Source organism: Spermophilus citellus, assembly GCF_964194105.1.
Source record: "Spermophilus citellus genome assembly, chromosome: 19".
Taxonomy (NCBI): Eukaryota; Metazoa; Chordata; class Mammalia; order Rodentia; family Sciuridae; genus Spermophilus; species Spermophilus citellus.
In genome coordinates this window covers 18,081,068-18,105,992 of record NC_138201.1, presented here as the reverse complement: position 1 = coordinate 18,105,992, position 24,925 = coordinate 18,081,068, and the positions used below count along the sequence as shown (strand labels likewise).

At 50.4% G+C, this 24,925-nt stretch overlaps 1 protein-coding gene across 3 annotated transcripts; it reads right to left on the bottom strand.

The window, feature by feature from the left end:
* Positions 1-639: 639 nt before the first annotated feature.
* Positions 640-24,510, bottom strand: RBSN (rabenosyn, RAB effector). Of its 3 annotated transcripts, none has more exons than XM_081275987.1 (12): positions 24,377-24,510; positions 21,269-21,585; positions 16,970-17,110; positions 14,165-14,265; positions 13,379-13,424; positions 13,120-13,281; positions 12,024-12,265; positions 10,562-10,632; positions 6,350-6,436; positions 5,800-5,902; positions 5,056-5,160; positions 640-4,165 (listed from the first exon to the last, which is right to left on the bottom strand). In XM_081275987.1, exons 2-12 carry the CDS (start codon positions 21,414-21,416, stop codon positions 3,074-3,076), a joined length of 2,298 nt encoding a protein of 765 aa, XP_081132113.1. In that variant the 5' UTR covers positions 21,417-21,585; positions 24,377-24,510; the 3' UTR covers positions 640-3,073. The 3 variants fall into 3 exon arrangements, with proteins under 3 accessions (XP_081132113.1, XP_081132114.1, XP_081132115.1); XM_081275988.1 differs by having other exon boundaries at positions 13,120-13,224; XM_081275989.1 differs by lacking the exons at positions 21,269-21,585; positions 24,377-24,510 and having other exon boundaries at positions 14,175-14,265; positions 16,970-17,009.
* Between the last annotated feature and the right edge of the window lie 415 nt (positions 24,511-24,925).

Genomic DNA, 24,925 nt, shown 5'->3' with positions numbered 1-24,925 from the left:
AGCACGTGTGAGGCCCTGGGTTCAGCAGAGCAGTGTTAAGCAAGTTTTAAAAACACGCCCACCCCCGAATTCATTTCTTCACCTATTAACTGGGTGCTTGGGAAGATTGAGGTAATCCATGCTGTATACTTGGGATTCACCGTGGCCCACAGTGAGCACTAATCATCCTCTCATTTAGCAATCCACATAGGTCCTGGGGAGGTCTGAGTTTCGAGGCCCAAGAGCACCCAACCTCTTTCCCCATTGCCCGTTTCTGCCATTTTTCTCTGAAAAGGAGGCGGTTCTCTGCACCTAGAGAATGTTGATGCTGCTTTCTATCATAGTTACTTTTCTTATGGGAATCAGTCTTTTACTTCACTGGTGACCTCAATGAAAACTGATTCACTAAATCTCCTTTCCTGAAATCAACACCAGGAATGGCAAGATAGCTGAGCACCCCCCATATCCCCCATCTGTAAAGCAGAAATGGAACTGATATCTATCCCCTGCTCAGGGCCCAGTGACCTTGATTTTTATCCAGAGGCCTTCACCAGACAGGTAACAGGGGAGTTGAGACAGTGACCATCAAGAATGGTGGATGTTTTGTGGCGAGTCTCACCGGAGGCACCGTGGACATACATACACACTCAACACCCCCAACCATGAATAGCTGTTATTTTATTGTTTAAAAAAGGTTTCAAGGCCCCAGAGTAGCACATGCACATAAACCACCTCCGACTACCTCATCAGATGACCAGCACAGTCTGCTACTCCAGTCTGTGACCTGATGAAGAGGCCAACTTCCCACTTCAGTCCCATCAACTACCTAGGCCGATGTCCAACCTTCCGCATGGCTTGCGAGGACTCAGAGGTACATTTTAGTGTCTGGACGGCAAAGCTACATTGAGTCGCAAATGAAATGAGCAAGTGTCCTTTGTGTATTAGACAGGGAAACAGGGACAGGGCGTGTGAGGGGAAGCCAGCTTCACTAGATGCCTCAGTCCCGGAAGTCTCTTTCACTATGACCGTGATCTAAGCTAGGAGATCTGCCAGTGCCGCAGGTTCATGGACCAGAGGGAGCTGCGTGCTCTGAAGGGCAGCAAGACAGTCACATGAGGTAAGAACTTGACACTGGAGTTAGAGTTCAGGGGCCAGCCTTCCTGACGTCAGCCCTGCTCTGAAATCCATCCTTCTGCCAGTGGATTCTGGGAAGTGATTCTGTCCAGGGGGCAGAGAGCTCTGGCTCCTGTCCTGTCTGGTTTCCAGGAGACCCTGGCCATGGAAGAACTCACTGGAAGATGAGCGTGGAAGAATCTCGCGAGACTGGAGGACTCTGATTTTAGTTGGGTTTAGTATATTCAGTGAGTTGGTTTTATTCTAAAGTTTTTTAAAACGCGTTTCTCAGTACGCTTGCTTACTTATGGTTACCTGGGGTTGATCTCAGGGAAGGAGATTTGGGGAATCAGTTTTCATTGAAATTACCAGCTAAGAGACATTCTCCTAAAAAAAAAAAGCAACTTGAGAGGAAGCAGCAGTTTGCTTCCCTCAGTGCAGAACCTCCTCCTCTTCAGTCAGAAATGACAGGCAGGCGCCTGCTGACCATCTCCAGAGCCCCAGAGTGACAGCATCAAGGGCTTGGAGAAGAAAAGGGGCCTGCAGTGGGCGACATCTTAGATGCCAGCCGCACACTTCCCAGAAGAGCCCGTGGCAAGGGGCTGGTGTTAGGAGCCCACCTACAGCCCTCGGGAGCAGAAGCCCAAGACACAGCGGCCTCACACTCCATTGCCCCTCATTCCTACAACCCTCTACGGGACTTTTTCTTAGGACCCCAAATCCCAGCAGGTGCTAGAGAGAGAGGAGCAGAGGGGACACAGGGGTTCACGCCTCTCGGGAGTCTGTACCCGCATTGTCTAGAGGGGTCTTCACCTGCGTGCAACAAATGGATTTCAGCTGTTACACAGGAGCCCACGGGCACTTGACCCAGAGTTAGTTAAAGGGTATAAAGTGACTAGTGGTCAGTTACTGTTCATGAACTAACAAGTGGAATTGCAGAGGCCCTGCCCAGCACTGGGCTATCATGATACCAGTCGGTCAGTGTCCTCTTCTGGCCTCCATGAGGACTGAGGCCACTTGTGGAATGATCCTGGGCTGTGCCTCTTCAAACATTGCAGTGTCTTAATACTAAAATGGTAAAACGACGTCTACCAGTGCCCAGGAAGGGTGAGCTAGAGGAGGGGGGCTGAGGAGCAGCCTTGAAAGTCAGTTTGTCCTTGACCTAGGGCAGCTTCTCTCCTGATGATGCTCCACAGAAGCTTCCTGACCTCTGATTCCTGAGACATACGCTGAGCCCCGATCAGAGTCACCGGCCAAAGCTCAGGAGGGAGGTCCCTGGGCACAGACCACGGTGCCATCACAGCAACATCTGGAGAAGCTCTTCTCCCCAACAATGCTAACATCAGAAAGCCAGCTGCTCCTGGTTCCTACAGCGCTCACAGTCAAGTTCACAGACACCCTAGCCCTGGGAGGAGCTTTGCTTTCTTAACGCATGTGCATCATCGTCTTATATGCAGAACACCCATAAAAACGGCTCCAGTTTTTATAAGTGTCCTGGACATAGGACAGTGGGAGACAACGGGTTAAACCCTTGTCATAAAAAGAGGTGCTGGCCTCTCTGGGTCCCCCTCGACTGTTACACAGGTAGGAGGCTCTGAGCAGCACGCAGGAAGCCACAGGTGAAACGGAACCCAGAGCCTAACCAGGCGACTTCTGCCAGAGCCAAGTACAACGCTGCGGAACTCATTAAAGGGGCGCCCTGCACAAGGCCACCCCATAATACTGCACAATGACTGGGACTGGGCAGCTGGGAACGGACCCCAGAGGTATACGGCGGCCATTTCTGCCCTGGCCCCGGACAGCAGCAGTGACTTAAAACTCGGTAGTAAAAATGTGAAGTCCCTTTCCAAAGGGGGAATCCCCCAATTAAAAAAAAAAAAACAAAATGTAGGGAAGCCAGCGAGTGACCTTGGCTTTGCTAGTGTGGCCCCTTCCCTTTACTAGTGGTGCACAGCACAGCAGGCCCTGCCCCGCGCCCCCGTCAGTCAGGGCCCCCCTTCTGCTTGGCCAGGGTGCACTTGAGCTCGCGCAGGTTCTCGGTCAGCACCTCCACCTCGTCCAGGCGGCCGCACTGCTTGGCGTCGAAGATGTAGGCCTTGATGTTGTCGATCTGCTGCAGCAGCAGCTCCTCCTCGATGGGCGCCTCTGCCTCGGGGCCACTGTCGCTGTCCTCGAAGGGGTTGCCAGGGGCAGGGGGGCTTGCAGACCTCGGGTGGGGACGGTCCTCTTCCTCCTCGAAGGGGTTGGGCGCCACGCCGTCGGGGCCAGTGAAGGGATTCCCGGGATCGGCCTCTTGCTCGTCGTCGTCCTCAAAAGGGTTGTACTCTTTGGGGACAGGGGCCGAAGGGCGGGGTGCGGCCTCTGCAGCAATGGGGCTGACTGCGCCCTCTTCGGTGGGGCTGGAGAGGTCTTCCTCGTCGAAGGGGTTCAGGGAAGGCACGTCATTTTGCTGTGACACAGTGGTCTGGGGGAGGATGTCCTGGCCCAGGGCCGGGGACCCGGAGGCCGCGTGGACGGGAGCTCGAACTAAGCTGGGGGAAGGGGTGTCGGGGATGGTGGCGCTCTGAACGGGGAAGGAGCCCAGGTCCAGGGCGTGGGCAAGGTGGGTGCGCGGCCCCCGGGAGGCCTCCAGGTGGAAGGGCGTCCGCGTGTGCAGCGCGGCGGCCTGGACCTGCTCCCGCTCCCGCTCCCACTCCCGCTCCCTGAGCATCTGCAGCTGCTCGCGCTGCAGGTCCTCCTCCTCGGCCTGCTTCCGCGACAGCTCCACGGCCTTCTCCGTCTGCTGCTGGTCGTAGGCGTCCTGCAGCTGCCGCAGGTTCTCCTGCAGCGTGCGCACCTCGTCGGCGCGGCCCGCGGCCTTGGCCTGCCTGATGAACGACGTGATGTTGTGGATCTGCTGCAGCAGCGGGTCAGGGTCCTCGTTCTGTCCCTGGCCCTCGGACAGCGGGAGCCAGCCCTCCGCCTTCCTCAAGGGGGCGGGGCCTCTGCGGAGGGATGCCACCTCCCCGTTGGCCGCGCGGGATGCCAGGCCACTCTGCCTCCCCTCCAGCCGTCGCTGCGACTCCAGGGCAGCCTGCGGAGACACCAGGCACAGGGTCACCACCCACGGTCGCCAGGCCAGTGGCCACCTGCACAGCTGTGGTCCCTGGAACACTCCAGTTCCCTCTCAGAATTAAGATACCCAACTGCTCGAGTCAGGTGTTTAGTTTTCAAAAATAAAGTAACGACTGATGATAAGTGAAGGGGCAGGAGTCTCTCCATCTTAGCTTCCCCAGCCATACACCCTGACCCTGACCACCAAGGGCTGTGAACCTCAACTACATGTTGGAATCTCACCAAGTGCTCAATGCACTTGAGGTAGACAAGTGCTCTAAGCCACACCCCAGCCCTTTTTGAAAATTTCATTTTGTACCGGGCATGCTGGCCAACACCTATAATCCCAGTGGCTTGGGAGGCTGAGGCAGGAGGATCATGAATCATGAGTTCAAGGCCAGCCTCAGCAATTTAGCAAGGTTCTGAGCAACTCAACAAGACCCTGTCTCAAAATAAAATATGAAAAAGGGCTGGGGATGTGGCTCAGTGGTTAAGTGCCCCTGGGTTCAATCCTCAGTACTAAAAAAATTTTTTAAAAATGTTTCATTTTGGGACAGGCTCTTGATAAGTTGCCCAGGTGCACTGCACCCAGCTACGTGCAGATTCCAAGTTTGGGAACCTCCTGATGTCTTGATCCCCTGCAGCCCTACCAGAGGGCGAGATATAAGCATGAGAGAGTCACCAAACTACTCAGAGGAAACTAGGACCTGGCAAAAAAAACAGTTATTCTGGTTTCCACAGATCAGCGTGAGGCTGGAACAGGGCAGAAAACAAGAGCAATAAGAGGTTCCAACACAATGTGACCCGCAGGACCTCCCGGGGCCCACCAGGCTGCAGCAGGAAGTGTGGCCTGGGCCCGGCCCTGCACACCTGTCTCTCCATGGCCCTCTTCCTCTCCAATTCCTGCTTCCTCTTCTTCTTCAGTTCCTCAAACTGCTCTTTGGTTGGCAGTGACATCAAGCCCAGCAGCTTCTCCTGCAGGGGACACAGACAATTTTACACTTAAACCCTTTTGGGAAAAAAGCGATCCCCAGGTGAGCCCATGGCCCTTCCATAGATCGTGTATTTTTAGCTCTTTATTATTGGTTCCCCCTTCTAGAATATCAGCTTTATGACAGCAAGAATGGGTGTCCCTCTTTTTACTACAGGACCCCAGTGCCTAGAATACTGCCTGGTACCGAGTAGGTACTCCATTAATGGTTGCTGAATAGAGTCACTCAGTAATCAAAGGAGAAAGACTAAACTCTGAGCAGTATAATGAGAAAACACACCCCACACTCCTCTTTCCATGACAGCTGTTGGAGCTTTATGTAAAAAAAGTGCTCAGGATATAAACATTTAGTGATGAAAACCAGAAGCCACCAATTTGCAAATATGCACTAACTACTGTTTGCAGAAAATGCAAAGAAGAAAAAAACAAATCTACCAGAATGATGAGTGATGACATTGGGGACATAGGATTAAAAGTATTTTACTTTCCTGTGAAATGTGGTATGATGCATTCATAATTGTAAAAAATAATAAACATGTAAACAGAAAAGAAACCAGCCATGGCACAGACGTGCCTTCTGGGGGAGTGTACACGACACCCCTGCTGCCCCGGGAGGACTTTACCTGCACAAACAGTGTGGCTGAGCACCTGATCATCCTCTGCAGGCGCAAAGTGTTCGGGTGTGGGGGAGGGTCCTGGTTCAAGCCTAAGGTCAAGATCTTCTTACTGGAACGGAACAAGAACAGCAATGTAACAGTGCAGGCAGTCTCAGAAACAGGTGTGGAAAGTGTTTGGCGCTGCCTGGCTTTCTTATCGGGAAGATGTGTAGACAGGTAAGTGACTCCACTACCATTTCCTACCCTTTGTACCCAAGACCCCAGACGCAGCTCAGGGACTGACCTCCTAAGTAGACCCAGCCTCACAGGTGAGCAACCTGAGCAACTGCACAGGGCTTGACATTTAAAGGGACCAGGTTTAATGCCCTCCTGTTGCTGTCTGAAAATTCTTAATGATGTTTAAATGGGACAGCATTGATAATTTGTAAAAGGACCTGCCATTTGTGTAGCAGATCGTGCATGCTGGAAGGACAGTGATTCCTCCTCCCAGTAATCCCCCTGGGTCTCTCTAATCCCTACACCTCAGGGAGCTGGTTTACCTTAAGCTGGTCCTTACCTTAAGGCATCTATTAGCTCATATACTTTTTGCACTTCAATTCGAAGGTCACTAGCATGTTCCAGGCTGTAGGTGGTCTCCCCGGCGCTGGGGGGGGGGGGGGGAATCAGAGAAAGTTTGATGTTTTACTATCTGGACAACGTAGAATAGAAGGATTTTCAAGTCTGGAGGTCTCACAAGGACAGGGTTCATGCTCTCGAAGGGTGTGCTGGGAGTACTGTAGCATTCTTGGGACGCACTAACAGACCAGAACTGCTTTTCAATGTACCAGTGCCAAAGGCACCAAGACTTTGGAGCCCAGCTTGGCCTCCAGAGAACTGGACAAGAGCTTTGTCTGGACATCTTTGAGTCAGGGAACATCACAAGGCTGGCCCAAGCCTGAAGCCGCTTCCTAAGGTGTCAGTGCTATTGTGGCTCCATCACTGTTCCCTTGGTGACAGTGTACGCTCTCAGGGAAAGGAAGCTGGGGAGAGCAGGTGCCGTCTCCCCTGTTCACCGCTACACTCCCAGCACAGCGCTGGGCTCAGGAAACACCTCCTGGGCGAGCGAGCGAAGGGACTTCAAGCCCTTAAGAACAGACCTCTGAGACTGCTCAGCTACGGGCGCAGGCCAGGGAGGCTCCTGAGCCCGCAATTGCGACGGGGCAGTGTGGGATACCTTCCAGCAGGTCCAGGGGGAAAGGAGCAGGAGACAGATGCTCTGGGCTGAGGCCCTCTGTGTAGGGCTCATCAGACGTGGCTACCAACATCAGTCAATGGCAGCTGAGAGGGCCCAAGAAATAGGGTTTCCTCCCCTTCCAGCTAGCTGCTAGGAGAGGGGAGGAGCGGCACCCACTGCTGCGGGCTGCCACGGGCTGCATGTGGGCCACTACGCATCACACCCGAGTGAGGAGCACCATCTGGGGTCTGGGAACTTCCCGGGGACATCTCCTCTGTGTCAGACTGCCCTGGCACACTGTGACCTCCTATTCCGCTCTGCCATGTCCCACACAGCACCAGAGATGAGTGTGACCCGCCAAGATGCCCATCAACCTGTTGAGTGTAAGACATCACCAGGCAAGACTCGGTCCTTGAAACCGTATCCCTGCCTTTAATGGACCCCCTTAAATAAAGCAGCGGAGCCATCTTCTTTTATCTAGCTCCAGCTCCCGTGTGGGCTAAACTTAGCAGGAGCTCCATTTTTGAAAATATATTTCTGACTCTTTATCTTCTGCTCTTCACTAATTATTCTAGACTTTAATTTCTCAGGTGGCTTCCACCCTCCTCGGCAGGAAGAACCACCCCCCAATGAGACACTGGCCATCACCCCTTAGCACACCTGTAACCCCAGTGACACAGGAAACTAAGGCAGGAGGATCTCAAGTTCAAGGCCAGCCTCAGCAACTTAGTGAGATGCTGTCTAAAATCTAAAAATAAAAATAAAAAAAGAGGATGGGGATGTTTCTCAGTGGTAAAGTGCCCCTGAATCCAATCCCCAGCACCAAAAAAAAAAAAAAAGAGAGAAGCAGACCTCTAATGATTAGGATTGGGGTACCCCGGGTGAGTGTGGTTCAGTGGCAGAACACTTGCTTAGCAAACTCAAGTCCCTGGGCTGGATCCCCAGAACCAAAAAATAAAAAAATAAAATCACAAAGGCCTGGAGACCCTACAATGATTTTCCTACCTCTTTTTATTGTCTCCCCACTTTTTTTTTTATCCACTGGCAGTCAGTGCTGGGGACTCTACCCCAGGGGCCTCATGCCCGTTGGGCAAGCCCTCCACCACCGAGCGTCCCCCAGCCTCCTCTCCTTGCCCACCTCTTCTGCCCTGTAGCTGGAGACAGGAAGGAAGAGCAGGGAACGGCAGGAGACCCCTACAGCAGCAGCAGTCAATAAGAGATGAGAAACACAAGGGAAGAGATGTTTCTTGCACAAACCAGCCGGGCTAGCCTCTCCTATTTCCTAAGTAGGACATTTGCAGACTCCAATGTCAGGAAACTCCTAAGGACCACAGTGGAAAAGTTCATTTTTCCTTTTTTTCTTTTTTTTGCTTTTGATTTCTGAGGTAGGGTCCCGCTGCATTGCCCAGGCTGCTTCAAACTCCTGGGCTCAAGTGATCCTCCTCCCTCTGCCAAGTAGCTGGGACCACAGGCACACATCACGTCCCTGGCTTCAAGTTCACTTTCTTTATAGGTGGGACCCACACGACAGGCCTCTTGGAACATGGCCACCAACATCAGGAGGGAAAGCCACACTTGCACTCTTTGTATTTGGGGAACAGTGTCAAATATTGTACAGTAAACATCCAAATGAAAACATGATTTTGTTCTAAACCAGGTGCATCTGTACTGCATGCAGGAGCCCAATGGGACAGGCGGGCAAATTCTGCGTATCATGACCTCAACTGCTCTTGCAGGCTGAGAAGCTTCTGGAACCTGATTCCAGGGGCAGCACCTCAGAGGCCAGCCCCCACACAAGCCCTGAGGAGGAGCACCTTAAGCAAGGAGGGGCCAGAGTATACACACTTTGTTTGCAGGTCACCCAGTGCGTCGCTGCACACTGTCATCAAACAAATGGGCAAGGCTGAGGCTCAATAAAACTTTATTTATAAAAACAGGGAGCAACAACAAGGTGGGCAAGACTGTGGAGAAACTGACAGCCTCATCTGTGACCATGGGAATGTAAGCTGGTACAGTCACTTTGGAAAACAGCCTGACAACTCCTCAAAATGGTAAACACAGAGTTACCATAAACCCAGTAAGTGCCAGGCAGGGCAGACGCCTGTAGTCCCAGCTACCTGGGAGGCAGGACAGGAGGAGTGTTTGAGTTCAGGGGCCCAAGGTCAACCTGGGCAGCACAGTGAGACCCTGCTCAAAAACAATTTTTAAATAGGAGCTGGGGCTGGGTGTGCTGCAGCACGGCTGTAGCCCAGCAGCTCAGAAGGCCAAGGCAGGAGGATCACAAGTTGTTTTTTGTTTTTTTTCCCAGTTATTGATAGACCTTTATTTTATTTATACATGGTGCTAAGAATTGAACCCAGTGCCACACACATGCCAGGCAAGTGCACTACCACTGAGCTAAAGCCTCAGCCCCTGATCACAAGTTTGATAATAAGTCTGATCACAAATTTGATCAACAACTTGGCAAGGCCCTGTTTTAAAATTAAAAATTAAAAAGGCTGGGGATACAGTCCAGTGGTAAAGCACTCTGGGTTCCAGTTAAAAACAAACCAAAAAACCTGGGATACAGCTTAGTGGAAGAGAAATGATTAGTGTGTGCCAAGTCCTGGGTTTGTTCCCAAGCATCAAAAGAAAAAGAACCTGTACGTGCATTATTCATGACAGTTGAGAGTGGAAAAGAATGATCAATGGGATAAATAAATGTGTTCTACCCACACTGCCTTCACACAAAAGAAGTGGACTACTGATCCACACCACCCCATGGGTGAATCGTGAAAGCACTGCACCCTGTAAAAGCCAGACACAGAAGACTATACGTCTGTGATCCTACCTATATGAAATGTCAAAAATAGACAAGTCAGGCTGGGGACATGGCTCTGTTGGTAGAGTGCTTACCTTGCATGCACAAGGCCCTGGGTTCCATCCCCAAAACCAAAAAAAAAAAAAAAAAAAGATAAATCCACAGAGCCAGAAAGTAGATGGGTGGTTGCTGGGGAGCGGGGGTGACTGTAGGGGTTCAGGGCTTCTTGTTACAGCAAGGAAACCAGTTAGGACAGTGGCGGTGGCTGCATAGCTTAGTGAAAGTGCTAAACATTAAAGTAGTGAAGTTCACGGGGTGAACATCTTAATTTAGAAAAAAGAAACAGGTGGTGGGCTAGATGTGGCCGGGGGGCTGGTCGGCCAATACCCGCTCCAGGCCCTGCCCTCAGAGGTGCTGCCTGTCCTCCAAGGCCACTCCTAAACCTGCTGCACCGGAAGGGCTGGGTCACCTACAGAAGCCTGCCTGATACAGAGCTCCCGTGATGGAAATGTGTGCCTACTGAAACGCAGCAGGAGGATCTCTCACAGCTGGCCACAGAAGAGCAAGGCTACAGTCAAGATTTCCATTTGGGGGCAGAGTACTGCCCATGCTTAGCGCTCACCCAACCCTGGGCTCCATCCCCGGCACCAAAGAGCCAAAAACAAGAGAAAGCTTGCCGTTTTCCATTGCTTTAGAACTGACTAGAAGGGCAGAAGATGGGTGCCACTGAGGGGCGGGGAGTGGGGGAGACTTACTTTAGTGAAGCCGCCATCCTGATGTACTCGGGGGCCTTCTGGTCGACCTTCTCCATGCAGAGCCGTAATTTCTAAGGACAAAAGAGAAGAGGTGAGCGCTGCTCTCAGGATCTGCCACCCCCACCTCGGAAGCCAGGCTGCCATCAACAGAGGTGGATGCAAAATGCTCACTTTTCTTTTTTTTTTTTTTTATAAAGAGTGAGAATTTTTAATATTTATTTTTTAGTTCTCGGCGGACACAACATCTTTGTTGGTATGTGGTGCTGAGGATCGAACCCGGGCCGCACGCATGCCAGGCGAACGCGCTACCGCTTGAGCCACATCCCCAGCCCCAAAATGCTCACTTTTCAAAATGAGGACTTTGACTTAGCATGTGCCAAGGCCTGGGTTTGTTCCCAAGCGTCAAAAAAAAAAAAAAAAAAAAAAAAAAAAGAACAAACAAAAAACCTTATGGTCACCAATTTCCTCACAGACCTACTTTCCAAGCAGAAAAAAATCTCACAGGAAGGAAAGAGGGTGCTGCTTTTGACCAGCTGTTTTTGGAGCAAAGCCAGGCTTCCAGGATACAAGCCAGGTGCCTAGCAAGACGGCACAGAAGGAACAGCTGTGTGTGGGCTCTGCTAGGCAACACCCGGCAGCGGCCAAACCCCAGCACAGGGTGCTGCCACGGCGCAACAGGAGCAAAAAGGACAGTGGCTGTTTGAAAAAAGAGAAAAGATTATGGAGTCCGCACACGGCTCAGCGCTGGGTTCGGGTAATACCACTTCCAGTAGCTTGAGGACTTACAGGATGACTCCAGGAAACAGCCCTGTGTCCTTCAGAACTGCTAACAGGGACACTTCCACCATCATTAGACAAAAATAAGCTGTGCCCCTGCTAGACTTTTGCACATGCTGCTTCCTCTGCCGGCCTGAGCTCCTGTCCCCTTCCCTCCCCCCTGCACCCCCACTGGCTGGTCCTCCTCAGCGCGCGGGTCTCAGCTGGCCACAGGAGGCTGGCCGGTCTCCCTCTCAGATGTTCCCACCCAAGCTATCTCCCCTTCAAGTGGGCCTCTGCTAAGGACGTTCTAGGATCTGGTGGTGGCCAGAGCTGGGGCATTTGAAAGGACTTGGAAGGGGACACTTTTAATCACTGGGCAGTAAACAAAGCAACCCTAAAACCTGCAAACTCAATCGAGACAGGTCTAAAGTCCCCGGCTGAGGCCCCCGCTGTTTCTAGAGCTCCAGCTTCTGCCTCCCCCACAGAATCTGGCCACCACTGCCCGGCCTGCCCTCGGACCACCACCCTCCTGCTTTCCCATGGGCAGCGACAGGTGGCGGACGGGTTGGTTGAAACATTCCCCGGGTGACTGACTCGCCCAGGGCCCTAGCAGGAAGTCAAGATGAGTCAGGGCACAACTTCCAGAGCATTCCCTAGAACCCCGAGCCTGTGCGTGGCCGAGCACTGCGCTGCCCGCGGTCACCTCGTAGAGCTTCACGACAGTGGGCGTATGCTCCTTCTCGTCCATCTGCTGCTCCCTCTTGAGCAGCGTGTCCTTGCAGTGCCCGCAGCAGCGGATGCGCTCGTCGTCCTTTTCGTCCATCACCGAGCTCACGCTGCTCAGGCTGCTCAGGCTGCCCCGGCGCGAGCCGTGGACGCTGTTGGGGGACTGGCTGGGGCTGGTGTGGGTGCTCAGGGAGTCCTTGCTGGCGCTGGTGAGCTTGTCTGTGAACCACAGAGGACAGGCGTGGTGACCCCCACCCAGGACCCCTTCCCCGCCGTGGAGGACCTTCCTCCAGATGTAACAGCTATCCCTGTTCCATGCACCTGCCCTGGCGATCTGTGACCCTTTGCGGGTAGACACTGTGTCTTTCACCTGCGCCCTGACCCAGCAGCAGGGCCACCCGCTGCAGCTGCCAGGAAGGGCTGGTTAATGTGCCCAAGAAGAAAGAGCAAGTGTCCTGAGGCAGCCCAGGTGGGAGAAGGGGCTAGTGCCACAGGGAGAGGGAAAGGTCAAGGCCAAGTGGGTCTTGTGGGGATGACAGCTGGAGGGAGGAGGCCTCGGCTTCTGCCCTGTGGACACCATGGCCAACAGTGTGCACAGGCAGCGGAGCCTCCAGGGGTGCCAATCACCCCACATGGCACAGCATCAGCAAGATGACTTCAGGAACTTTGTGTGTTTGTGTGACACCAGGGACAGAACCCAGGGCCTTGTGTACACCAGGCAAGTTCTCTGCCACTAAGGAATGTCCTTTTTATTTTTGGAGACAGGGTCTAAGAAAATTGCCTAAGCTGGCCTCCAACTTGAGATCCTCCTGCCTCAGCCTCCCAGGTAGCTGTGATTACAGGCCTGTGCCACTGTGCCCAGTTCCTACCTGATCCTTTATAAAAATGTTGCTCTGTTACAGACTACTGGACCCCTGGCCAGCAACATAGAGGGCATTGGGGACTCAGTAAGTGGACACACGAAGAGCTCATGGGCCACTGAACAAACAGGCCCCATGGCCCTGGTGGTGACTAGTGAATAAGCTGGTCCCAGCAGCACACGAGCGCCCGGGGCCTTCCCCCACGGCACGTACTTGCAAAGGGAAGGCTGATGAGCTCCATGCACTTCTTGCACATAATCGACCCGCAGAGGCGGCAGTGGTGACGGCGGTTCCGGATGCTGAACTTGCTCCCACAGTCTGGACAGAAAGGGACATCCTGGTCATTGACCCAAGGCACCACAGACTTTTCTATTGCTTTGGGGAGAACAAAGAAAAAGAAAAGCACAGCATTTCAAACACAGATTTGGTCAGGGAGAACAAAGGAACACAAAGAATGCATAAACTCCCTTACCTCGAATCTTGGCCGACTCCGTGTTCATCCTGTCGAATGCGGTGAGCTGAGCAGAGAAAACAGGGCCAGGCGGAATCAACCAGGTGACGCACACACTCCCCACCCGCCCCACCAGCACATCAGGCTCAAGTCACGTTTGCAATGCTCAAGTCTCGTGGGTTATCATCCCCAGCCCCAAAGTCACGACAGCCATTTAGCACATGATGCAGCTCTCAATTCACATCTAGAAGGCACGGCCCTGCCCACGACCCTCTTCCAGTCTTTTCTTTGTCCCATCTGAGCAATAACCAGGGTGGGCACGGATGGGGCTAGGCGGCTACTGAGAGCAACAGGGGCTCCCGATTCTCCATTCCTCATGGAAAATCCAAGTGGCCACATAGCTCTGACCTACAACGTCCACATGAAGAATTGCGCCTGTGGTGGCCACCAGGCCCACCACACAGTCACAGCCCTGGCCGCTGCCTTTCTGTTCCTCACCAGATGACACCCATCATGCTGCACTGAGTGAATGTGCCCGGGACCCCAGGAAGGGAGCCTGGCAGCCGAGTGGGCTTCAAAGGTGGGAACAGGAAGCGGGTGCATGAGAGTCTGTCAGCCTGGGCCGCTCCCTGCAGGAAAGCCAGCCCCGGCTAGAACTGTCCTCCATGTCCTCTGCACCTCTTGGGACAGCCACTTCTCTGCCTGTATCAGATGTATGCCACGTACGACAGGGTACAGAAACATGGGCCTTGTCCCCAGAAAATTTGTACTTGCAGAAAAAAAGTGTTTCAAAACAACAAAATTTACCTTCTCTAACCTGATTATTAATTTATTGACTTCAACAACGTAGTGGTCGATTCTGGCAGCTCGATGTTTTTTAAAGTCAGAAAGATGGCTCCTCACAGCACCTGGGGGGAAAGGGAGAGAAACGACCTGTGCTTTCTCCAAGGGAGCCTCTCTGCCTCCCTGCGCAGCCTCAGTGAACAGCAAAAGCAAGTCAAATTCGAGTATTTGAACTTGAACTCTCGGATTTTTAATTTTGAAAAGAATTAAAGTAAATGGGAAGAAATTTGCTAAGATGTTAGCTGTAGCCCTTGGACGCTGTAAAGTTCCTATAGCATGAGGCCTGAGACAAGAGCAAATGAGAGCTGGGACCCCGGGGCTCGAGCTGCAACTCTGCTCCATGCTGCATGAGCCTGGACGAGTCCCGCAACCTCCCTAAAACTCAGAGGATTCATCTGTAAAGCTGGCGTAACAACAGGATCTACTTCACGGGGTTGCTACAGAAATTAAGTTCAAATGTATAAAATCCTTAGAATATGGACTGCCATATGAATGTTTGTTAAATAAAAAGGGCAGTACCATTACAGGTGATTCTGTTGTTTTTTATGGTGGTACAGGAGATAGAACTCAGGGCACTCTACCACTGAGCTGTATCTCCAGGGTCTCACTACAGTGCTGAGGCTGGGCTCCAACTTGCAATCCTCCTGCCTCAGCCTCCCAAGTCACAGGGAAGACAGGCATGCACTACTGCTTCCGGCAAGAGAATACATTTTTATTAATCTTAGTTCCCATGTGGACTACAGACAGATCTCTTGAACGTATTGTTCGTGTGTGACCTGTTGTGTCCTTTGACCTACAGCGCCACATGCTATACTCTAACAAGACCTGTCTTTTCTTCCCTTCCCTTATACTTTAGCATCTAAATGCATTTTAGATTAGAATTCTTGGCAGTAGCTATAAATATTAACTTCTAAAATTTGACATGCCTTTGACTTTCCACTATTTGTGACTTCCTGTAGTTGCTGAAACAAGTTAATCAGAAAACCATCAGGGTAATCAGACACTGGCATGAAACAAGGTATCACAAAGCCAATAAGAATTCATGCGTCTAGAAGTTCTCCTGCATGATTCTAACTGACTTTCATATATAACTCATCATTACACATGTACACTTTTTTTGTTTCGGGTTTTTGTTTTCTGTATTGAGGATCAAATCCAGGGCCTTGCACACTAGGCAAGTGTTCTATAACTGAACTACATTCCCAGTCCATTTTTCTCTTATTTATTTTTGTTGCCGAAGATTGAATCCAGGGGCGCTTAACCACTGAGCCACATCCCCAGCCCTTTCTATATTTTATTTAGAGACAGAGTCTTGCTGAGTTGCTTAGGCCCTCACTAAGCTGCTGAGGCTGGCTTTGAACGTGCGATCCTCCTGCCTCAGCCTCCTGAGCTGCTGGGATCACAGGTGTGCACCACTGAGCCTGGCCCTAGCCCTTTTTAAAATTTTATTTTGAGACAAGGTCTTGCTGAGTTGCCCAGGCTGGCTTTGAACTTGCCATCCTCCTGCTTCAGCCTCCTGAGTAGCTGGGATTACAGGCATGGACCACTACTGCACCCAGCTCTGTATACTATTTTTAAAGCAATTTTCTCTTGCAATGAAAACGTTTCCACTCTCCAATATGGTAGCCTCTAACCACATACAAAAACTTGAAATGTGGTCCGTGTGCGGTTGAAGAAGCAACTTTTGATTTTATTTCAGTTTAATTTATTTAAATTTAAAAAGCCAGCTGTGGCTAGTAGTTATCAAGTTGGACAGATCTGTAGAGGCACTATGGGGAACAGTACCTGACCCTGGGGAGATATCCCTTCCTCTCTTAGAGCCTCAGTTTCCTTATCTGTAAATGGGAATGAGCATCTTCACCCCCTCCACCTCCCTGGGCTTTTGTGAAAGGTGACCAGGATCATGAAAATGAAAATAAAACAAAGCACTATGAAGGAATCAATAGCCTGTTCTGGGTCAGAAAATATTTTATTGTTTTACTGATCACCGTCATTCAACAGTTAAAGAACATGAGAAATCAGATAGTTCAGCTCAGTGTTTGCTGCATGATCCTTTTGGTACCTGCTGTACTGAGATATAATTTACATACATAAAATTCACTGTGTCAGAGGCTGGGGCTGGGGCTGGGGCTCAGTGGTAGAGCACTCGCCTAGCACATGCAAGGCCCTGGGTTCAATTCTCAGCACCACATATAAATAAATAAAATAAAGGTATTGTGTCCAGCTACAACTAAAAAATAAATATATTTTTTTAAAAATTCACGGTGTTGGGTATTCCATGTTTTTTAGTATATACCCAGAGCTATGTGACCATCACAAGAAACTGAAGAATGTCTTCATCCCATGCCCCCCCAAAATGATTACTTTGCAAAGGATGTCACAATTAACACATTTCAGTGCCTCCCACTTGGCAGGGAGTGTCCTGTTTGAGTGACGATGGACCCGCTGGTAGAGTCTACCTGGGCTGAATGGCGTCAGAAGGACCTGGATCCGTCATACCCTCTTCACACACCAGCCGTATGACCACAGGCAGGTTCCCATGGGTGCAGTGAGGACCCAGGGGGACCACACATAACAGCATTTAATGCAGGCCTGGCACACAGAGATGCTCAGCTCTTCCCCTCCCGTTCTGTCCCCCTATTAGGGCACAAGGTCTAAAAGACTAATCCTTCTGGTTTGCTGATGCTTCCATGACCTCAAACCTTATGGAGAACACAGCAGGTGCTACGAGTGGATGAGTGAAGGACGGACAGATGGATGGGTTCTTACCAAGCTCCTGGGGCTCCCACATGTAGGGATCGACCCCTCCATAGCTGAACGACTCATATCCTTGGGTTCCTGAGTCTGCTCGCTCGTCCCCTTCTCGTTTCAACAACTTGTTCTTTGCTTTCTTGGCCTTCTGCACGAAACCTTGAGAATGGAACAGACAAGACAAGTGAAGCCACAAAGCGCATCCAGAAAAATGCCAAGGGCGATCTCAAGGCCAAAGCTAACAGAGTAGTCATCCTTGTTGAAAATGCACAAGAGATATCTGGACCCCAGAGGAAATGCAGCCAGCACCCAAACACGATGCTGGCCCACGAGTCCCACGTGAGGGGTCACCTAGAGTTCACCACCTTAGACACCTGAGGCCCGACAGCAGGAGGGGTGAAATCTCACGTGATGAGGAACCAGGCTGTTGGAAGTGGTGTTTTCCTGTCTTCACTGGGTAGTAATTATAGACATTTTTCAAAACATTGACTTATACACGTAAAAACGTGTAAAACTGCCTCAATTACAGTTTTTATTTGCTCACAATGCTGTGGATGGAACCTGGGGCCTGGTGCAGGCCAAGTTCAGCAGCCTGTCACTGAGCCATCCTCCTAGTCCCGAAGTTTCTTCAAAGTCCCATTCTTCAGTACTCATTGGTCCCCCCCAGGGATCCCTGAGGGACAATTCTCCAGGATGGGACACCACCCAACAACAACCCTGTCGGGTAACTGGGCAGAGCGTCCTTCCTTCTCACTTCTGCCCTCCCGAGTAGTGAATGCATATGTGAGAATATTTCCAAAAAGCTTCAAGAAATAGACATAACACCTAGAGCAGAGCACAAGAGAAGCAGCTCGGTAAGAAGAGAAAACGAGCCCTTTCTGAACTGGGCCCTTGGATGCACCAGGTGTGACTACTCTGTGGCAGTGCGTGTCCATGGCATGCGGGGCAGGTGACAGCCCTGCTTACAGAAGAGCAGAGGACATGGCGTGGGGGAGGACCTGCTGCACTCAGGGTCACAGAGCTCACAGGCAGCAGAGCTGGGAGGCGACAGGTCACCTTTCTGAAACCAGAGGCCGACCCTCCCCAGCCAGCAAGGACACCAACTCTACCTCTCAGAACAGGGTCTCTGTGGCCTGTGTGAGGCGAGAGGCCCACTTGTTAGAACTGAACAATTCACTAGCAGGAGGAAAAAAGAATTCTTCACGTCTAAGTTGTTCTTTCACTAATATTCTTAAATCTTCGGTGACTGCTGGCCCTTTCTGCCACTAGAATCTAATAAAAAATACCAGAGAGCAGGGGATGTAGTTCCGTGGTAGAGGGCTTGCCTAGCACGAGTGAGGCCCTGGGTTCAGTTCTTGGTGCCATCAAAAAAAAAAAAAAAAAAAAAAAAAAAATCAGATAATACAAATGACACCATTACTTGAACACTTAATAGATCAATGCTGCATGCAGTTCTCATGACTCTGAAGTGTTCTGTCACTTGAATAATGCTAAAAACACCCCCAAAGCTTTCCAAAAGTCTTGGTAAACAGACACGGACGAGTTAGTAGTGAAGACAGGTGTCTTCGTTAGGAGGTGGAGCCCATAAGCAAATTCCTTGATGATCAGATCCCATGAGATTGCTTTTTCCAACTGGAAAAATACAAGAACTCAAGACACCCTTGAACATGCAGTCAAGTCATCCTCTAACAGGGGAGAGGAAACTGCCCGATGTGGACAAATGGCCCAGCGGACAGGAAACTGGAGTCAGCAAACAACACTTCACTTCTGCAAACCAGGCTGAACTGCGTGAGTTCAACAGGCCCTGAACCATCTGGAAACACAGGAAAACTGCCTGGCAATCCTCCCGGAGCGGCATGACCCTTCCAAAGGGGCCGGCTAAGAACAAACCCATCCATGTTTTAAAACCCAAAGAAGAAGCTCCGGGTGATTTTCAACTGCCTTTTCTTCTATCTACTAAATGCACTGAAGGTGAACCAGGTTTGGGGCTCGAACCCAGAGACATGTTTTGGGAATGTCTAGTTTATCTTAAAATAATAATAATAATACCGGCCTCTAAAACCTTACACCCATGTTTGTTCTTCTGGCTTTTTCTACTTGACTTAAAATATAAACTCCATAAAACGTCAGAGGATCAATAGGCAAAATAGAGAAACAGCCTGCTTTTGAAAGGGCTTTTCAAAAAGTCTTGGGTGCCAATCTTTAAAACTTTCCTCTCCTGAATCCAAAACAAATACGTTGGTGACATAAGAATTACTTTTTGACTTAAGGGATGATCATTAGTGCCACGGGAATGCTCAACTCAACCTCTGAGTACTCTGGAAGTAGAAATGGAGGAGGGAAAAAACCAAGAGGATCTTTTTTCTTTTTTTTTTCTCTTATGGGGCTGGGAATGGAACCCAGGGCCCCACTTATGCTAAGTACGCACTTTACCACTGATCTACAGCCCCAGGTCCCCAAGAGGATCTTATCTTTAAGTTTCCATTCACAAGGAACAAACATTCCAATCTATGTAGCATTCCCCAGATTCCATATCTGTTACTCCTTAAATAATCTTAAAACATTTTTTCTCTAAAAGTGGGTCACCATAGGAATCTGAGGACATTCTCTAACCTCTCTACAAACTGACGTAACCAGTCTTGGAAATATCAAGGTATGTGAATCAGTATGGGGCACACTAACACTAGAAGCTTACTGAAAACCATGGAAGCCCTTCAGCTGCCCAAAGAAAACTTACATAATTAGGTCTTGGGAGTTTTGTTCCTGTTTTCTTTTGCTGGAAGTTGCAATACATACTGTCATTAGAATACAGGGTATTTCATTATCAGTGATGCCCTGAGGAAAGAGCAGCAGTAGACTTAAGACAGAAGGTCTGGGTTCCAGACCTAGCTATGCCAATTCCTGTGTGTCCTTCATTAAGTTACTGAACATCTCTGTGCCTCACTTATTATCTGTAAAATGAGAACCACCACCTTCCTGCTGGGTGTTGGGAGAGTCAAATAAAGTAATAATTTATGTGACAGACACTCTGAAAACTATAAAGCAGAGTGTGGTCTGTTTTTGTTTTTATTCCTCCTTATAGTTATGGCTCTGCTCAAGCCTGTACAGCCAGGAGTCACCTTGATAAATCAAAGCCCTTAGGATTTTGGAAATCACTTTGTCATATTTTTGGACAGAAGTTTATTGTTTGTTTGTTTGTTTGTCTAGGTACCAGGGATTGAACCAAGGGGCACTTAACCACTGGGCCACATCCCCAGCCTTTTTGTTTTTTATTTTGAGACAGGGTATCAGTAAGTTGAGGAGGCTGGTCTCAAACTTTGGATCCTCCTGCCTCAGCCTCCTGAGCTACTAGGATTGTACTCAACCACCAAGCCACATCCCCAACTCAGAAATTGTAACTATTAATGTTTTCAGCAATTTTTTTTTTCCTTAACTGAAAAGTAAGATCTGGAGTGGAACTCCAGGGACAAAACTTTGATTAGAAGTGGTATATGATTCACATATCCCACCTAGGATCACTCCTTTCTCTCTACCCAAGAAAGATTATGAATACTGCATCCAGACTTTTAAAATCTCACGGCCTCAGGTGTGAGAAGCAAGTTAGCCGATTAGGAAGTCCCTAGGAGGCTGAGTTCCAAAGGAGCAGCAACTTATTTGGGGTTAGAACCTGAAATCCAGGAAATATAATAAATATGTGGATAGCCAAAATTATCTTTGAAAAATTCTTTCACTAACTCTCTATGACCTGAGCCAATGGAAGCTCAAAACCAAAGTTTAATTTTGGGGAGTTGTTTCTCTTTGCTTTTCAACTATGACCTTCTTTTTCCTGGGCTGCAGAGGGCAAGGTCCAGTTGAGGAAGGAAGGATGGCGGGAAGGCTCAAATTTGTGACAGACATATGGTACATAACAAGTCTCCACTTTCACAGCAAAGGAAAAACATTTCTGTCTAAATCCCCTTAGGCTGGGGGTTGGGTAACAAAAATAATCTAGCAAAAGACAAATCACAGTGATTATACTTATTAGACTCCAAGCTAGGCTCTGCTTCACTGTGTGACTTTAGGCAAAGTTCCTAACCTCTCTGTGTCTGGTATTCTCTTCAACAAAATGGGGCTCATAAGCACACAGATACTGGGAGGATTAATAAAATAAATACACAGGAGACTCTGAACAATGCCTGGCACATGACAAGCACGAGATACCCGTTTGCTACTCTCATTATCGTCATACCCTGGTGGCAACATGGAAGCCCCTGAACACTTCCCATGAGCGAAATCACTCATTGACAAAATGCAACAAGCAAGGTCCTCGCCTCTTACTTTTAATTTGCCCTCTGACATCTCGGTCCTCCCCCGAGTGCTCTTCTTCATAATGTGACTGAAGCTGATAGAAAGACTGCAGGTCCTTCAGACACAGAGGGCAGAGGAAGCCCTCCCTCACTTCCCCTGGGTCGTCCAGAGAAGCCATGGCAGTACCCCTCTCAACCCCGGGAAGGCAGAAGTCTCATGCCATCAGGTGGCGTGATTCCTTCCAAGGGACCAGGGCTCCTGCAGCATTAGCTTAACCAAGCAGCACGTGGATGTCGGGGATGCATCCTGGCCCTGGATGAGGCTTCCTCTCTGGAGCAGGAGGTGCCCTAAGAGAGGAAAGAAGAGGGGAAAAGCCAAGTCAGGCAAATTAGCAGCAATCAAGAGGGTTTTTTGTTGTTGTTCTTCTTCTCTTCACAGTTCAACAAGGGTACTTCATGTTTGTTCTGTGCAAATTTACAAAAAGAAACTGTTTCTCAAATCCTAAAACCAAGTCACAAAACCCAAGATGTGAGATCACAGGACGCTAGGAACTCAATAAAGGGGGAAGTGGATTTCCAATGATAAACAGAGCTGACACCAAGGCCCTTCTCTTAAAACTCATTCCAAATGGTCCCACCTCATCAATTCTAGGCCACTGTAGCCACTGAGGAAATGTCTTAAGTACTTATCAACAAGCTTCCATTTAACCCTTTTTCCTTGATAATTTATTTAACCACACATATTGAGCTCCATACTCCAAGGCACACATGTTCAAAATGCCAAGATGAAAAAGATACAGTATCTGCCACAAAGAAACAAAACAAGCAGGTGCAGTGGCAGAGCCTGTAATCAGGGTGACTCAGGACACTGAAGCAGGAAGATTACAAATTCAAGGTCAGCTGCAACAACTTATCGAGATCCTGTCTCCAAATTTTAAAAGTAGCCTGTCGTCCTAGCAGATTGGGAGGCTGAGGCAGGAGGACTGCAAGTTCAAAGCCAGCCTCAGCAACTTGGCAAGGGCCTAAGCAACTCAGCGAGACTCTGTCTATAAATAAAATATAAAAAGGGCTCAGGATGTGGCTCAGTGGTAAAGCGTCCTGGGTTCGCTCTCCCACACCAAAACCAAAACCAAAACCCACAAAAATCTCAGCCTTAGCTTGAGGAAGAACATTAGAAGTCTAGTGATGAAAAAGAAAGACCAGCCAAGCACAGCATGTGTGCCTGTAGTTCCAGCCAGTTAGGGGACTGAGGAAGGAGGACTGCAAACAAAGGAATTCAGGGCAGCCTGGGAAACACAGGAATACCCTGTCCCTTAAGGGGGAAAAAAGGAGGAAGAGGAAGAGCAGAATGGGGAGGGGAAGCAGAAAACTTATTTTTTGATTTTTATTTGCAGAACACTCTCTCCAATGAGCATCCTACATTTAATACCAGCAAGTAGCATCTGGGCAGCAAGGTTAATGTTCTCACTGTTTCAAAAATAAGAGGATGTGGTGCTCCAACAGATCCGGGCTTAATAAGTTACATTTTTTAAAAAATGTATTGGGTCATAGCAAAGTCACTTTCAATGATCACCTCAGAAAGACTCCCAGCCACAAAGAGAATTCAAACAGAACCATTTCATAAAGCTGAAAACTCTCTGGTCCAAGAACCTGGAGCCCTAAACCACAATATGCAGGAAGGAATATGTGTGATCCTCCTATAGATGACTGTAGAGGGCTGTGGAGGAGGGGACTGCATGGATCCTCAAAGCTGAAGGGTGGCAGGAGCTCAGAATAGGACAGACAGACACACACACACACACACACACACACACACACACACAAACACACCAGGTCCCTATTCTTTCCTTCTGGTTAAAAACCCTAGTGACTACATACAGGGTTTTTAAGAGCAGTCCAGGTCTAACCTGTTCCCTCCCCAGGTGGTGAAACACCTGATGCCCGGGCTCTGACAGCTCCTTCCTACCCACGCCATGAGCAATCATCTCTAACAACCACAAAGCCAAGGCCAAGGGCACTCCACCCAGGCCACATCCACACCTTTCACAGCTCAGCCCAAACCTCTCTTCCTCAAAGCAATGCGCCTCTAACTCAAGGAACGGACCCATCAGGGGGGTGCACCTCTCCTTCCCAGCAATTACCTCGATTTTATGATCAGATGTAAACTGACTGAATAACACAGGCTAGGTTTTCCCCCAGGGGCACAGCGCAGGGTCTGGCCCCTGCACGACAAAGCAGAATGCATCGCCACAAGGGGATGCATAAATCAACCCTAAAATCATGCAACTGCCTATGCACCCCAGAGAAATTGCCCAAAGCCACCAAAGAACACAGAGGCAAGTCCCTTATATCCTAAATTACATAAAATGTAAATGCAAGGCAACCAGGAGCCAGCCTGGTAATCGCAAGGACCCGGGAGACTGAGGCAAGAGGATGCACAAGTTCAAGGTCAGCCTGGGCAAAGGGGCAACGGGGCGAGAGACACTGTCTCCAGATAAAATAATAGTAATAATAATAATAATAAAATGAATAAAAAGAGCTGGGGAATGCAGCTCCGTGGTAGAGCGCCCCTGGGTTCGATCCCTGCTAAAGCATCAAAATAAAATAATAATAATAATAATAATAATAATAATAATAATGTAAAAATAAAACTTTCCTCTCCTGCAACTTCATGTCCTGCGCCAACGTCCCCCTGTCCCCACAGCCCCAGCCCCGGGCTCCAGGACTCTCGGGCGCACACCACCTGAAGCCCCGAGCTCCACACGACCGCGCATCCACACGTCGCCTCCACACACTCGTCGCGGAACACTCACGGTCGTGGGGCAGACGCGACAACGCCACGCACCGCCGAGGTGCCACACCAACGCCTCGGCCGCATCCCGCCACCGGAGAACCTCGCCGAGCACTCGGGGGACGGCCACCCCACCCCGGCACCCCTGCACACGCCCGGGAACCCGCACCACCGCCCCGAGCCCCGCCATCCCCGCGGCGGGACTCACGGCCCGAAAACCATAGCGCCCGCCGCGGACGTCACACCCACCGCCACCGCAGACCCCGCACACCCGCGCCGCCCGGCCCGTCTCCGTTCCCCAACCGAGCCCACCCCACGCCCGCAAGCCGAGCCCAGCCCTTTCAGTACCCCGCCGGGCTCTCGCAGGCACCCTAGGCCCGTCTTGTTCCCAGGCCCGGGCTCTGGGCCTCGGAGGTCGGCTCTCACAGAATACCGGCCGCCATCTCCATCGGCTGCTCGGCGCTCGGCAAGCGCGACTGCGGCGGCGCCCCAACCGGAAGTGAGGCTGGGAGACGCCGGTCGAGCGCCGAGCGCTCGAAGGGGGCGGAGACACAGAGGATCGGCTGCGCGGGAGTCGCTGGCTTCTGCGCAGGCGCCGACCCAATGGGGATGTGGGGAGGAGTTAGGCTCGCAGATCGGACGTCCCTGGTTCACACCGGCGACGCCTTAAAGCCAGCCGGTGCCCTCCCCTCGGTTGTCCAGATGGGGAAACGGAGACCTGTGGTACTTTGGGTCTTCACCGATGAGTGGAAAGAATTGGGTCGCCAAGGAGTCCCAACTTCACCCCAACTACGGTTCTAAATTCAGTGGAGAGAAAGTCCCTGAGAGCTAGGGACAGTAGGATGTCGCCAGACCTGGTGTAGAGCCACGTGCGAATGGAGACCTGGAATGAGGAGA

Coding starts and splice junctions, on each gene's coding strand:
- RBSN (XM_081275987.1), bottom strand. CDS start 21,416: ATGGCTTCTCTGGACGACCCAGGGGAAGTGAGGGAGGGCTTCCTCTGC. Junction 13,282..13,378: donor GGAGTCGGCCAAGATTCGAG/GTAAGGGAGTTT, acceptor TTCTCCCCAAAG/CAATAGAAAAGTCTGTGGTG. Junction 6,437..10,561: donor AGGATGGCGGCTTCACTAAA/GTAAGTCTCCCC, acceptor CCCCCCCCCCAG/CGCCGGGGAGACCACCTACA.